The sequence below is a fragment of the Hemiscyllium ocellatum genome, chromosome 4, assembly GCF_020745735.1.
Source record: "Hemiscyllium ocellatum isolate sHemOce1 chromosome 4, sHemOce1.pat.X.cur, whole genome shotgun sequence".
Lineage (NCBI taxonomy): Eukaryota > Metazoa > Chordata > Chondrichthyes > Orectolobiformes > Hemiscylliidae > Hemiscyllium > Hemiscyllium ocellatum.
In genome coordinates this window covers 7,057,708-7,069,739 of record NC_083404.1, presented here as the reverse complement: position 1 = coordinate 7,069,739, position 12,032 = coordinate 7,057,708, and the positions used below count along the sequence as shown (strand labels likewise).

The following is a 12,032-nucleotide window of genomic DNA, read 5'->3' as shown; positions in this document are numbered from 1 at the left end:
TTACTCCATCATTGTGCTATAATGTTGAAACTCTCCAGACAGATACACAAATTTTTGAAAGTGCTGGAAAACGTGTTGCATTTGCAGTTATCTAAGAAATAAAGTAAGATCCAACCACCCCATTTCAGGCAGAATAGGTTAATTCATCAAACATCCCTGAAAATTCAGGAGCTTAAAATTTGATTATGTCTTGGGTATTATAAAATTTGTTCGAAACAAGGGTCACTTGATCTGCAATGTTAACAATATTAAATTTCTGTTTTTGAATAAAATTTGAAGAGCTCTGCGATCAGTTTAAATTGTGCAGCTAATTCTCTGCTGATTTAAAAGGGGGGAGTGCAAATGTTCTTGGACGTAATTACATCATCAGCACCTTTTCTTTCAAAGACAAAAAAAAATCATTTTTTTCCTGAACAAAGGAAAAAAAATTGATGTCCCTTCCAAGACCCAGTCACAATTGAGCTTTAATACCTTCTGGTTCAGTATGTTAACAAAGCACCATTCCATATCACTTCCTTTCACCATTGCAAGCTGAACCAAACTGTAATCTCAGTGTCCCACTCACCTCTGAATGGAGCTTTCCGCCATAAAATGCCTAATCAATCCTACATCACGTAAATGATATATGTTACAAATTTTCTGACTAACTAACATACCTTTGAAAGGAAATGCAATGCACTTGTATTCATCAAACAATGGCCTGGGCAGTAGTCCCCTGTACCCGTGGGGGATACATTCCAAGACCTCGCAGAAGCTCGAAACCACAAATATGAGTAAACCCATTAATTTAAATGGCAAACTTACCTTTCCGGCAACTCCCTGGTCCTGGTCTGGAATGTTACCTGTAATACGTTCGGGCCACGGTAAACCATGAGTAACTGAAATCGCGGAAACTGATTCCGTGGCTACAGCGGTCACCCTGTACTTCGCTGCTTATGTTCTATAAAATGCTCCCATAACACACATCATGGTCATCTACACAAGTGCAGCAGCAATCACTTGAAAATCAGTTGATCATTTCCTTTAAAAATTAGAGCTATTTTCATTTAGTTTTTGGAAACACCACATGCCAGGGAAAGTTTCCAAGGGCCTGTTTCCATACTGTAAAAAATGAGATCTGCAGATGCTGGAGATCACAGCTGCAAATGTGTTGCTGGTCAAAGCACAGCAGGTTAGGCAGCATCTCAGGAATAGAGAATTCGACGTTTCGAGCATAAGCCCTTCATCAGGAATAAGAGAGAGAGAGCCAAGCAGGCTGAGATAAAAGGTAGGGAGGAGGGACTAGGGGGAGGGGCGATGGAGGTGGGATAGGTGGAAGGGGGTCAAGGTGAGGGTGATAGGCCGGAGTGGGGTGGGGGCGGAGAGGTCAGGAAGAGGATTGCAGGTTAGGAGGGCGGTGCTGAGTTGAGGGAACCGACTGAGACAAGGTGGGGGGAGGGGAAATGAGGAAGCTGGAGAAATCTGAATTCATACCTTGTGGTTGGAGGGTTCCCAGGCGGAAGATGAGGCGCTCCTCCTCCAGCCGTCGTGTAGTTGTGTTCTGCCGGTGGAGGAGTCCAAGGACCTGCATGTCCTCGGTGGAGTGGGAGGGGGAGTTAAAGTGTTGAGCCACGGGGTGATTGGGTTGGTTGGTTCGGGCGGCCCAGAGGTGTTCTCTGAAGCGTTCCGCAAGTAAGCGGCCTGTCTCACCAATATAGAGGAGGCCACATCGGGTGCAGCGGATGCAATAGATGATGTGTGTGGAGGTACAGGTGAACTTGTGGCGGATATGGAAGGATCCCTTGGGGCCTTGGAGGGAAGTGAGTGTGGAGGTGTGGGCGCAAGTTTTACATTTCCTGCGGTTGCAGGGGAAGGTGCCGGGGGTGGAGGTTGGGTTGGTGGGGGGTGTGGATCTGACAAGGGAGTCACGAAGGGAGTGGTCCTTGCGGAACGCTGATAGGGGAGGGGAGGGAAATATATCCTTGGTGGTTGAACAGTTCATCAACTTTACTAACACCTTCCATCCCGACCTGAAATTCACCTGGACTGTCTCAGACTCCTCCCTCCCCTTCCTAGACCTTTCCATTTCTATCTCGGGCGACCGACTCAACACAGACATCTATTATAAACCGACTGACTCCCACAGCTACCTGGACTACACCTCCTCCCACCCTGCCCCCTGTAAAAACGCCATCCCATATTCCCAATTCCTTCGTCTCCGCCGCATCTGCTCCCAGGAGGACCAATTCCAACACCGCACAGCCCAGATGGCCTCCTTCTTCAAGGACCGCAGATTCCCCCCAGACGTGATCGACGATGCCCTCCACCGCATCTCCTCCACTTCCCGCTCCTCCGCCCTTGAGCCCCGCTCCTCCAACCGCCACCAAGACAGAACCCCACTGGTTCTCACCTACCACCCCACCAACCTGCGCATACAACGTATCATCCGCCGCCATTTCCGCCACCTCCAAACGGACCCCACCACCAAGGATATATTTCCCTCCCCTCCCCTATCAGCGTTCCGCAAGGACCACTCCCTTCGTGACTCCCTTGTCAGATCCACACCCCCCACCAACCCAACCTCCACCCCCGGCACCTTCCCCTGCAACCGCAGGAAATGTAAAACTTGCGCCCACACCTCCACACTCACTTCCCTCCAAGGCCCCAAGGGATCCTTCCATATCCGCCACAAGTTCACCTGTACCTCCACACACATCATCTATTGCATCCGCTGCACCCGATGTGGCCTCCTCTATATTGGTGAGACAGGCCGCTTACTTGCGGAACGCTTCAGAGAACACCTCTGGGCCGCCCGAACCAACCAACCCAATCACCCCGTGGCTCAACACTTTAACTCCCCCTCCCACTCCACCGAGGACATGCAGGTCCTTGGACTCCTCCACCGGCAGAACACAACTACACGACGGCTGGAGGAGGAGCGCCTCATCTTCCGCCTGGGAACCCTCCAACCACAAGGTATGAATTCAGATTTCTCCAGCTTCCTCATTTCCCCTCCCCCCACCTTGTCTCAGTCGGTTCCCTCAACTCAGCACCGCCCTCCTAACCTGCAATCCTCTTCCTGACCTCTCCGCCCCCACCCCACTCCGGCCTATCACCCTCACCTTGACCCCCTTCCACCTATCCCACCTCCATCGCCCCTCCCCCTAGTCCCTCCTCCCTACCTTTTATCTCAGCCTGCTTGGCTCTCTCTCTCTTATTCCTGATGAAGGGCTTATGCTCGAAACGTCGAATTCTCTATTCCTGAGATGCTGCCTAACCTGCTGTGCTTTGACCAGCAACACATTTGCACCTGTTTCCATACTGTAGGGAATCTAATCTAATCTAAAAAAAAGTTACTGGTTTTAAATTAAATTCCTTATGGGATACGATTGCAATCAATGGTTACCTACCAGAAGTTGAGTATTCAGAATATATCAAATGCTGTCTAATAGTGTTGTGCAGCTAGTTTTTTAATCCAGCCATCAACCTAAAGTATGGGCCAGATTTTCAGAGAATTGGCAATCACAGTCAGATCACTGCTTCTACATATTGTACATTAAGAAAGACCTATGTATTTCTGAGAGGAGATTCCAATCATGGCTCCTTCAGAAATGCAGAGTGTGCTTTCAAACTGATAAGTTCCTTATTGTGCAGAATATTTGGGGGAATTCAAACCATATCTCTGTTCAACAGTAAAGGTTCTGTATTGTGTTACTTAAATTCATTTAAAACCGTTATCTCACTTTTTAGATTAGAATCAATCTAAACATCATGGTATAGACAGATTAGAATCAATCTAAACATCATGGTATAGACAGAGAACGCGGGGGGGGGGGGGGGGGGGGTGGCAACACCTTCAACATATTGTCCAGCTATCACCATTGTTAACAGCTAACCTGATAATGCAACGTTTTAAAAAAAGGTTTTGTGATTTACACATGAAAGAAGTGAAATTATCATGGTATTCAAACAGATGAAAGACTTAACAGACAATCAATTTTTCAATGTATAATTTCAGTTATATCACACTGTAACTTTTTGCTATAAATTCTGTGAGTTAGGATTGAGCCCTCCACTATCATCTGATGAAGGAGCGATGCTCCGAAAGCTGTTGGACTATAACCTGGTGTTGTCTGATTTTTAACTTTGTAAACCTGTTTGGGTATTCATTTGATTGGCAGTACCTGGGACTTGAAAGCTGGAATCTCATGTCAATTAATACAGCGCTCCAGTCCTCTCTGGTGCTGTATTCCTCACACCTACTTATCTTTGGTGGAGGGAAAAGCAGGAGATGACAGGAGTTAATTCAGATTGATTAACTGATGAAGCACAGCACTGATGATTTATACAGAAAAGATCTTGAGCCCAGACCTCCAAAGTCACCAAGCCGTGGTCGTTTGCACTTTAGGCACCTCCTTTTTTGGGAGCTTGACCTCTGTGTTGTGTCTCTTCACTCTCCCTGCCATACTGAAGCCAAATGTAGTGGTAATTATAGCATCCAAGACTGAAAGCAAATGGTCTGAGCAGAATCCTTGAAATTGGCCTTATAACTTTAAAAAGCATTCAAACACTCATAGCATTTCTATGCACTATAGCAATAGCCAGAAGCTATCAATCAGCAATTATTCTGAAAGTTTTCTTTATTTGTTCATGCGAATGTTCCTAGCTAGGAAAACTTTTGTTATGCATTCCTAATTGCCATGGAGAAGAGGGGTGATAAGCTGTCTGTCTACCTGTTAGGGGAGACAATGGCCTAGTCTGTTAACACTAGACTGTTAATGCAGAGACCCAGGTAATATTCTAAGCACCCAGGTTTGAATTCCACCATTGCAGATGGTGGATTGTGAATTCAATAAAAATCTGAAATTAAGAGTCTACTGATGACCATGAATCCATTGTTAATTGTCAGAAAAAATTCCATCTGATTCGGTAATGCCCTTTAGGTAAGGAAATCTGCCATCCAAATCTGGTCTGGCCGACATGTTGACTATGAACAGCCCTCAGGGCATTAAATGCTGACCTAGCCAACAAAGCTGTCATCCTGTGAATGAATAAAAAAAGGTACTCCCGTGGAGTAGGTTTAAATGTCTGATTATGCATAGATTGATTTTCATTGTAATGGTTTTATGACATCTGAAGCCCAGAAAGAGTTATTACCTTGTAACACAATTAAGACCATTGATTAAGCTAATTATAATAGTTGCCTAAGAATAACATTGTAAATAAAAACAAAATCAGTTAGACCAAAAATGGGTTTTCTCCAGGAACTATTATTCTCAAATTAAGATATCACTTATAAGTATGACATTTTTACCTCTGTATATTTAGTCACTCATTGAAGCCACCATGTACAATATGTCTGTTCAACTTAATGAGGTTATGTAAAATGATTGATGTGCTGGAATCACAATACTTTGTGCACGTTGATGAGTAATTATAGAACGTCTGTGCATGCACCAGGAATTCTTCATAATCAATATAGTTTAGTATGTTTAATTCCCTGATTTAAATCAGAATTATGTTGAGAAAAGATGTTATTTAGCGCTAAGAGCACATTGGTTCTCTAGATTTCATGAACATTTTCATACACAAATACTTCTCAGAATTTAAAAAATATCTCAATTTCCAGAAACTAAGAATATCTAATGTGGTTCAGAAAAAACAAAAAGTTACACATTTAAGCAGATACAGTAATATTTTGATTTATAGTATGTTATCTCGTATTTTATTAATGGTGTCAATAATTTGTATAACTTTCCATTTATTGCAATTGCACTGCAGAGATATATAAATAAAGCAGTTGCTTTTGGGTCATTTCCAATTCATTGCATTTCAAAGTTATAAATACTTCTTTCTTATTATGTTTGTTTACCATATTTGGTGTTTATTCATCATAAATAACAAATCTGATTTGTTTTATTGTCACTCATGCTTAAATGTCTAATTCTGTATCTGCTAGAATTGCATTTGAAAATTAGTTGATTTAAATAAATGAGCATCATATGATTTTTCTTGCATTCAGCCACCTTTTTATTGTAAAGGTATTCCCATTTTTATCTGCAGAGGTCCTTGATGGAAAAGAGATAAATAATACAGTCAGACAGTTTTTATTAAACTGGAAAGCTTTCCGAGAAGCCAAGAAGAAAATTGCCACGGAAAAGCCGGAGGAACAGGCTACCCAACAGACATTAGGTAGATTACATACATATTTTAATCATATTATTTTCGATTAATCCAGAGACCCAGATAATGTTCTGGGGACCTGGGTTTGAATCCTGACACAGCGGATGGTGGAATTTGATTTTGTTTAAAAAGAAAATCTGGAATGAAGAATCTACTGATGACCACAAATTCATTGTCAATTGTCAGAAAAACCCATCTGGTTTGATTAGAGTCCCTGCTGTATGGAAACAGGCCCTTCGGCCCAACATGTCCACACCGACCCTCTGAAGAGTAACTCACCTAGACCCATTGCCCTACATTTACCCCTGACTAATGCACCTGACACAATGGACAACTTAGCATGGCCAGTGCACCTGCACATCTTTGGATTGTGGAAGGAAACCCACACAGACATGGGGAGAATGTGCAAACTCCACACAGACAGTCACCCGATGGAGGAATTGAACCCAGGTCCCTGGCACTGTGAGGCAGCAGTGCTAACCACTGAGCCACCATGCCACCCATCTAATGTCCTTTAGGGAAGGACACTGCCATCTTTACTTGTTCTGGCCTACATGTGACTCCAGACCCACAGCAATGTGGTTGACTCTTAACTGCCCTTTGGGTAATTAGAAATGCTAGCCTAGCCAGCAATGCCCTCATCACGTGAATGAATAAAGAAAAAAAAGCAAAACAGGAAATAGCAAGGATATGTGCAAAATTAGATGAGTATTAAATGAGTAGAGAAAAAAAAAACATACTGGGGAAATGCAGCAGATCTGGCAGCACCTGTGCAGAGAAGCAAAGTTAATGTTTCAATCCAATAAGTCTTGTATAGAACTGAAAGGGCTGAAAAATGATAGTTTTCATGCTGTTGACACACTTGGACAAGGAGCGAGTAAGACAGATAGTAAGGGTGTCCAGAGTAAAAGACAAAGGGAAGGAAGGAGGAGGAAGTGCTGGATGTCTTGAAACGGGTAAAGGCAGATAAATCCCCAGGACCTGATCAGGTGTACACTAGAACTCTGTGGGAAGCTAGAGACATGATTGCTGGGCCTCTTGCTGAGATATTTGTATCATGGATAGTCACAGGTGAGGTGCCAGAAGACTGGAGGTTGGCTAATGTGGTGCCACTGTTTAAGAAGGGTGGTAAGGACTAGCCAGGGAACTATAGACCAGTGAGCCTGATGTTGGTGGTGGGCAAGTTGTTGGAGGGAATCCTGAGGGACAGGATGTACATTTATTTGGAAAGGCAAGGAATGATTAGGGATAGTCAACATGGCTTTGTGCGTGGGAAATCATGTCTCATAAACTTGATTGAGTTTTTTGAGGAAGTAACAAAGAGGATTCATGAGGGCAGAGTGGTAGATGTGATCTATATGGACTTCAGTAAGGCATTCGATAAGGTTCCCTGGGAGACTGATAAGTCCATGGGAGACTGATTAGCAAGGTTAGGTCTCACGGAATACAGGGAGAACTAGCCATTTGGATACAGAACTGGTTCAAAGGTAGAAGACAGGGGGTGGTGTTGGAGGCTTGTTTTTTAGACTGGAGGCCTGTGACCAGTGGAGTGCCACAAGGATCGGTGCTGGGTCCTCTACTTTTTGACATTTACATAAATGATTTGGATGCGAGCGTAAGAGGTACAGTTAGTAAGTTTGCAGATGACACCAAAATTGGAGGTGTAGTGGACAGCGAAGAGGGTTACCTCAGATTACAACAGGATCTTGACCAGATGGGCCAATGGGCTGAGAAGTGGCAGATGGAGTTTAATTCAGGTAAATGCGAGTAGCTGAATTTTGGGAAAACAAATCTTAGCAGGACTTATACACTTAATGGTAAGGTCCTCGGGAGTGTTGCTGAACAAAGAGACCTTGGAGTGCAGGTTCATAGCTCCTTGAAAGTGAAGTTGCAGGTGGATAGGATAGTGAAGGCAGCATTTGAGTACAGGAGTTGGGAGGTCATGTTGCGGCTGTAGAGGACATTGGTTAGGCCACTGTTGGAATATTGCGTGCAATTCTGGTCTCCTTCCTATCAGAAAGATGTTGTGAAACTTGAAAGGATTCAGAAAAGATTTACAGGGATGTTGCCAGGGTTGGAGGATTTGAGCTATAGGGAAAGGCTATAGTTTGGGACTGTTTTTCCTGGAGTGTCGGAGGCTGAGGGGTGACCTTATAGAGGTTTAAAAAATTATGAAGGGCATGGATAGAGTAAATAGGCAAAGTCTTTTCCCTGGGGTTGAAGAGTCCGGAACTAGAGGGCATAGGTTTAGAGTGAGAGGGGAAAGATATAAAAGAGACCTAAGGGGCAACTTTTTCAAGCAGAGGGTGGTACGTGTATGGAATGAGCTGCCAGAGGAGGTGGTGGAGGCTGGTACAATTACAACATTTAAGAGGCATTTGGATGGGTATATGAATAGGAAGGGTTTGGAGGGATATGGGCCGGGTGCTGGAAGATGGGAATAGATTGGTTTGGGATATCTGGTCAGCATGGACTGGTTGGACCGAAGGGTCTGTTTCCACGCTGTACATCTGAATCAGTCTCTGAAAGTGGTATCAGCAGAGAGATACAGAAAGTAGGTATGTGTGCATAGTAGGAAAAAAGTCAGCTTTCCAGGAACATCCCCATGCAAACAACTGTGGGTGGGAAATAGGACTGTAATTAAAATGGAGGACTGTATTCGCACTCTGAAGTTGTTGAACTCAATATTTTGACCTGAAAGCTGTAAAATGCCTATGTGGAAAATAAGGTTCCTGCACCTTGTAATGGGCTTCACTGGAGCACTGCAACAGGCATGGGGCAGAAATTTTAACAGTATGGTGTACTGAAATAAATTAAGTCCACACTACTACCATCTAGAAGGCCAAGGATCTCAGATAGATGGAAACAATGCCATCTGCAAGTTCCCCTGCAAGTCACTGACCATCCTGACTTGAAAATATATCGCTCGACATTTGCTTTCACTGGGTCAAAATACTGAATTCTCTCCTTAATGGCTTTGTGGGTCTACTTATACAAATGGACTGCAATGGTTCAAGAAGGCAGCTCACCATCACTTATCAAGGATAACTAAAGATGGGCAATAAAGTTTGACCAGGCCAGAAATCTATGACTCTAAATGTCCACATTCCATAAGCGAAATTCTACAAAAAAGCAGCAAGCAACTGGAACATTGGAGTTATTCTTACAGTATAAGAAGTATTCTGTACAGCAATCACTCAGTCTGCATTTGTTGTTGCCAATGTCAAGGAGACTGCATTGTGATTAGTAAATACAGTAGACTAGAATGAAGGACCTGCTGTGGAAAGGTGTTTTTGGGGCCTTGGATAGTAAGGAAAGAGGAGGTTAAAGGGCAAGCATCATAGCTTGTGCAATTGAATTAGAAAATGCTATGGAGGGGTGAGCAAGGGTTCAGAGGCAGAGGACTAGACCAGCATGTTAGGAAGGGAACAGTTCCTGCAGAATGCTGACAAGATAGGGGAGTGCTGCAAATGTGTTGCTGGTCAAAGCACAGCAGGCCAGGCAGCATCTCAGGAATAGAGAATTCGATGTTTCGAGCATAAGCCCTTCATCAGGAATGAGAGAGAGTAGCCAAGCAGGCTAAGATAAAAGGTAGGGAGGAGGGACTAGGGGGAGGGGCGATGGAGGTGGGATAGGTGGAAGGAGGTCACGGTGAGGGTGATAGGCCAGAGTGGGGTGGGGGCGGAGAGGTCAGGAAGAGGATTGCTGGTTAGGAGGGCGGTGCAGTGGATGATGTGTTTATTGATGGCATTCTCCAGGAAATGACGGAAAAAGCAGAGAATAATTCTTTGAATCTGGCGACCAGTGGGGTGGAACGTGAGGACAATTGGAACTATATTGATGTTCAGAGGTGAAAGGGAAGGAGTGAGGGCAGAAATGTGGGAAATGGGTCAGACGTGGCTGAAGTCCCTGTCAGTTGTGGTTGCAGGATTCCTAGATTGATTAACATGAAAAAGAAGATATTTTGGAGACACCCCATGGAAGGTGATATAATCGGAAACAAAATAAAGTTACGCTATGAGTGCAGACTGGAAAAATTAAAAGTAAAACTGACAAGCTTCAGGCAGGATTCAATATTGTGAACCTTTTTTTATTTTCCCACTTAACAGAACTGTCAATTTGTACACAGTTAATACAATGTTAATTCATTGTTCATTAACGAAGAAATGCAACACTGACATCAGCTCCCAGAACACTAGCTCCCTTCTCTGAACCAAATGTCTTTGGGAAGAATCCCACCATTTTGAGATCCAATGACAGCAAAATGAAGAGGAAAAGTGAGGGTGGCGAAAAGAAAAGCCTTGACTCAAATTAATAATACATAATCCAGGCAACCCACAAGACAACAGATGCTTATTGATCCAGAAAGCTTGCAGATCCTGAAATGGCCTCATTTAGCCATCTTCAGACTCATGAAAAACAATTGTCCTTGCCTGTAAAGGATAGCTAATAATTAATGGTATTTTTCAAAAAGAAAAGCTTGATAAGTGTCACACTATTGATTATTGAGTGGTAATTGATATATGTCGCAAAGTGCTGGAACCATGGCATGTTGCACTATGGACAGTAACTCTATGAGAATATATTAAGTAAAACATAATATTCTTTTTGTAGATATGCTTTAATTTTGCTTGTTTTACCTGAAGAGCAAAAAGAATCTGAATGTAGGGTGATTTAATTTATTTCTTGATATGTATTGTTGAAGTACTGTTAAGGGTCAGCTTTATGAATTGAATAGTCTTTTATTTATATAAATGCATATTATCTTGAGGTATTGTACATATGTTGACAAAAGTAGGAAATGGATTAAATTGAGTATACTAAAAATTGAAGTTACTAATAGTCAAATTGAATTTTGAAGTTGACAAGCCAGTGCTGATTTCTGTGAACTGACACATTCATTTCAGTCATTTCAGACGAAACGTCTGCAACACAAATTTCCAGCTCGGCGAACAGACCCACAACAACGAGCACCCGAGCTACAAATCTTCTCCCAAACTTTGAACATTTATTTCAGTCACATAAAAAAAATGTATTGTAAGAGTGAGCCTCTGTATTAATTTTGTTTTCTTTTGTTGATTAAAAATGACCAAATGTGGTTTTTCTACAAGATCATCCGCAAGTAATTCGGAACCAGGCACTTAGGAGCTATACAACTCCCGGTATACGTAGATTCAGGAAACCTGTTGATCATCTTACGAAGATTCCCAGCTTTCCATACTCTAGAGGTGATGGCAAAAGTGTTTTACCACCAGTACTTGAGTCGAAGGGCATGGGCGATGGTGTGGACAGAATCGGGTAAGGTGCTAACATCTTCTAAAATGGCCAAAGTATGCAACAATTAATATTCATTTGATAGAATGCAATCCTTTCCTTAATTAATGTCAATTTCTAATATGCTATACAGTAGGCACCTTTGTCCAGAGTTAATTAGGATACTATTTTCTAATGGCGGTCTTGTGGCACAGTGGTACCTGGAAGCTCTGAGTTCAAGTTTCATTCACAGCCATTAGGTTGGATATTAACTTGTAAATTCTTCCAAATATGCCATTGACAAGTGGGAGAGATTTTGGGTTAGTCATGTGATGAAAAGAAAATTAGAGTCTTTCTGTCATTACTATCCGTAGCTCAGGGACGAAACTAAAACATGCATGTATGTGTGCATGCTGGCACATCAATTCCAGCTCCTTGGTGAGGGGATCAGTTAACTCAGTTGGATGAACAATCAGTCTGGATTGGAAAGGTGGGAGAGAGACAAGTTGCATGGTGGAGCAAAAGAAATGCAAGGCTGGAATACAGATTGGAGAGAAAGAGACTGAGGGGGTCAGGAGAGATGAGAAAGCTTCAAAGTGGTGAGGGATTGGGAGATT

At 43.0% G+C, this 12,032-nt stretch overlaps 1 protein-coding gene across 5 annotated transcripts in view; it reads left to right on the top strand.

Annotated features, from left to right (window-relative positions):
• The window catches only part of ppp1r42 (protein phosphatase 1, regulatory subunit 42), a 117,252-nt gene that overhangs the window by 54,163 nt on the left and 51,057 nt on the right, over positions 1-12,032 (top strand). For all 5 annotated transcript variants that reach the window (XM_060824104.1, XM_060824105.1, XM_060824103.1 and 2 more), the window contains 2 exons: positions 6,043-6,171; positions 11,274-11,460. In XM_060824104.1, coding sequence (XP_060680087.1) covers positions 6,043-6,171; positions 11,274-11,460 — 316 coding nt within the window. The remainder of the gene's footprint in view (positions 1-6,042; positions 6,172-11,273; positions 11,461-12,032) is intronic.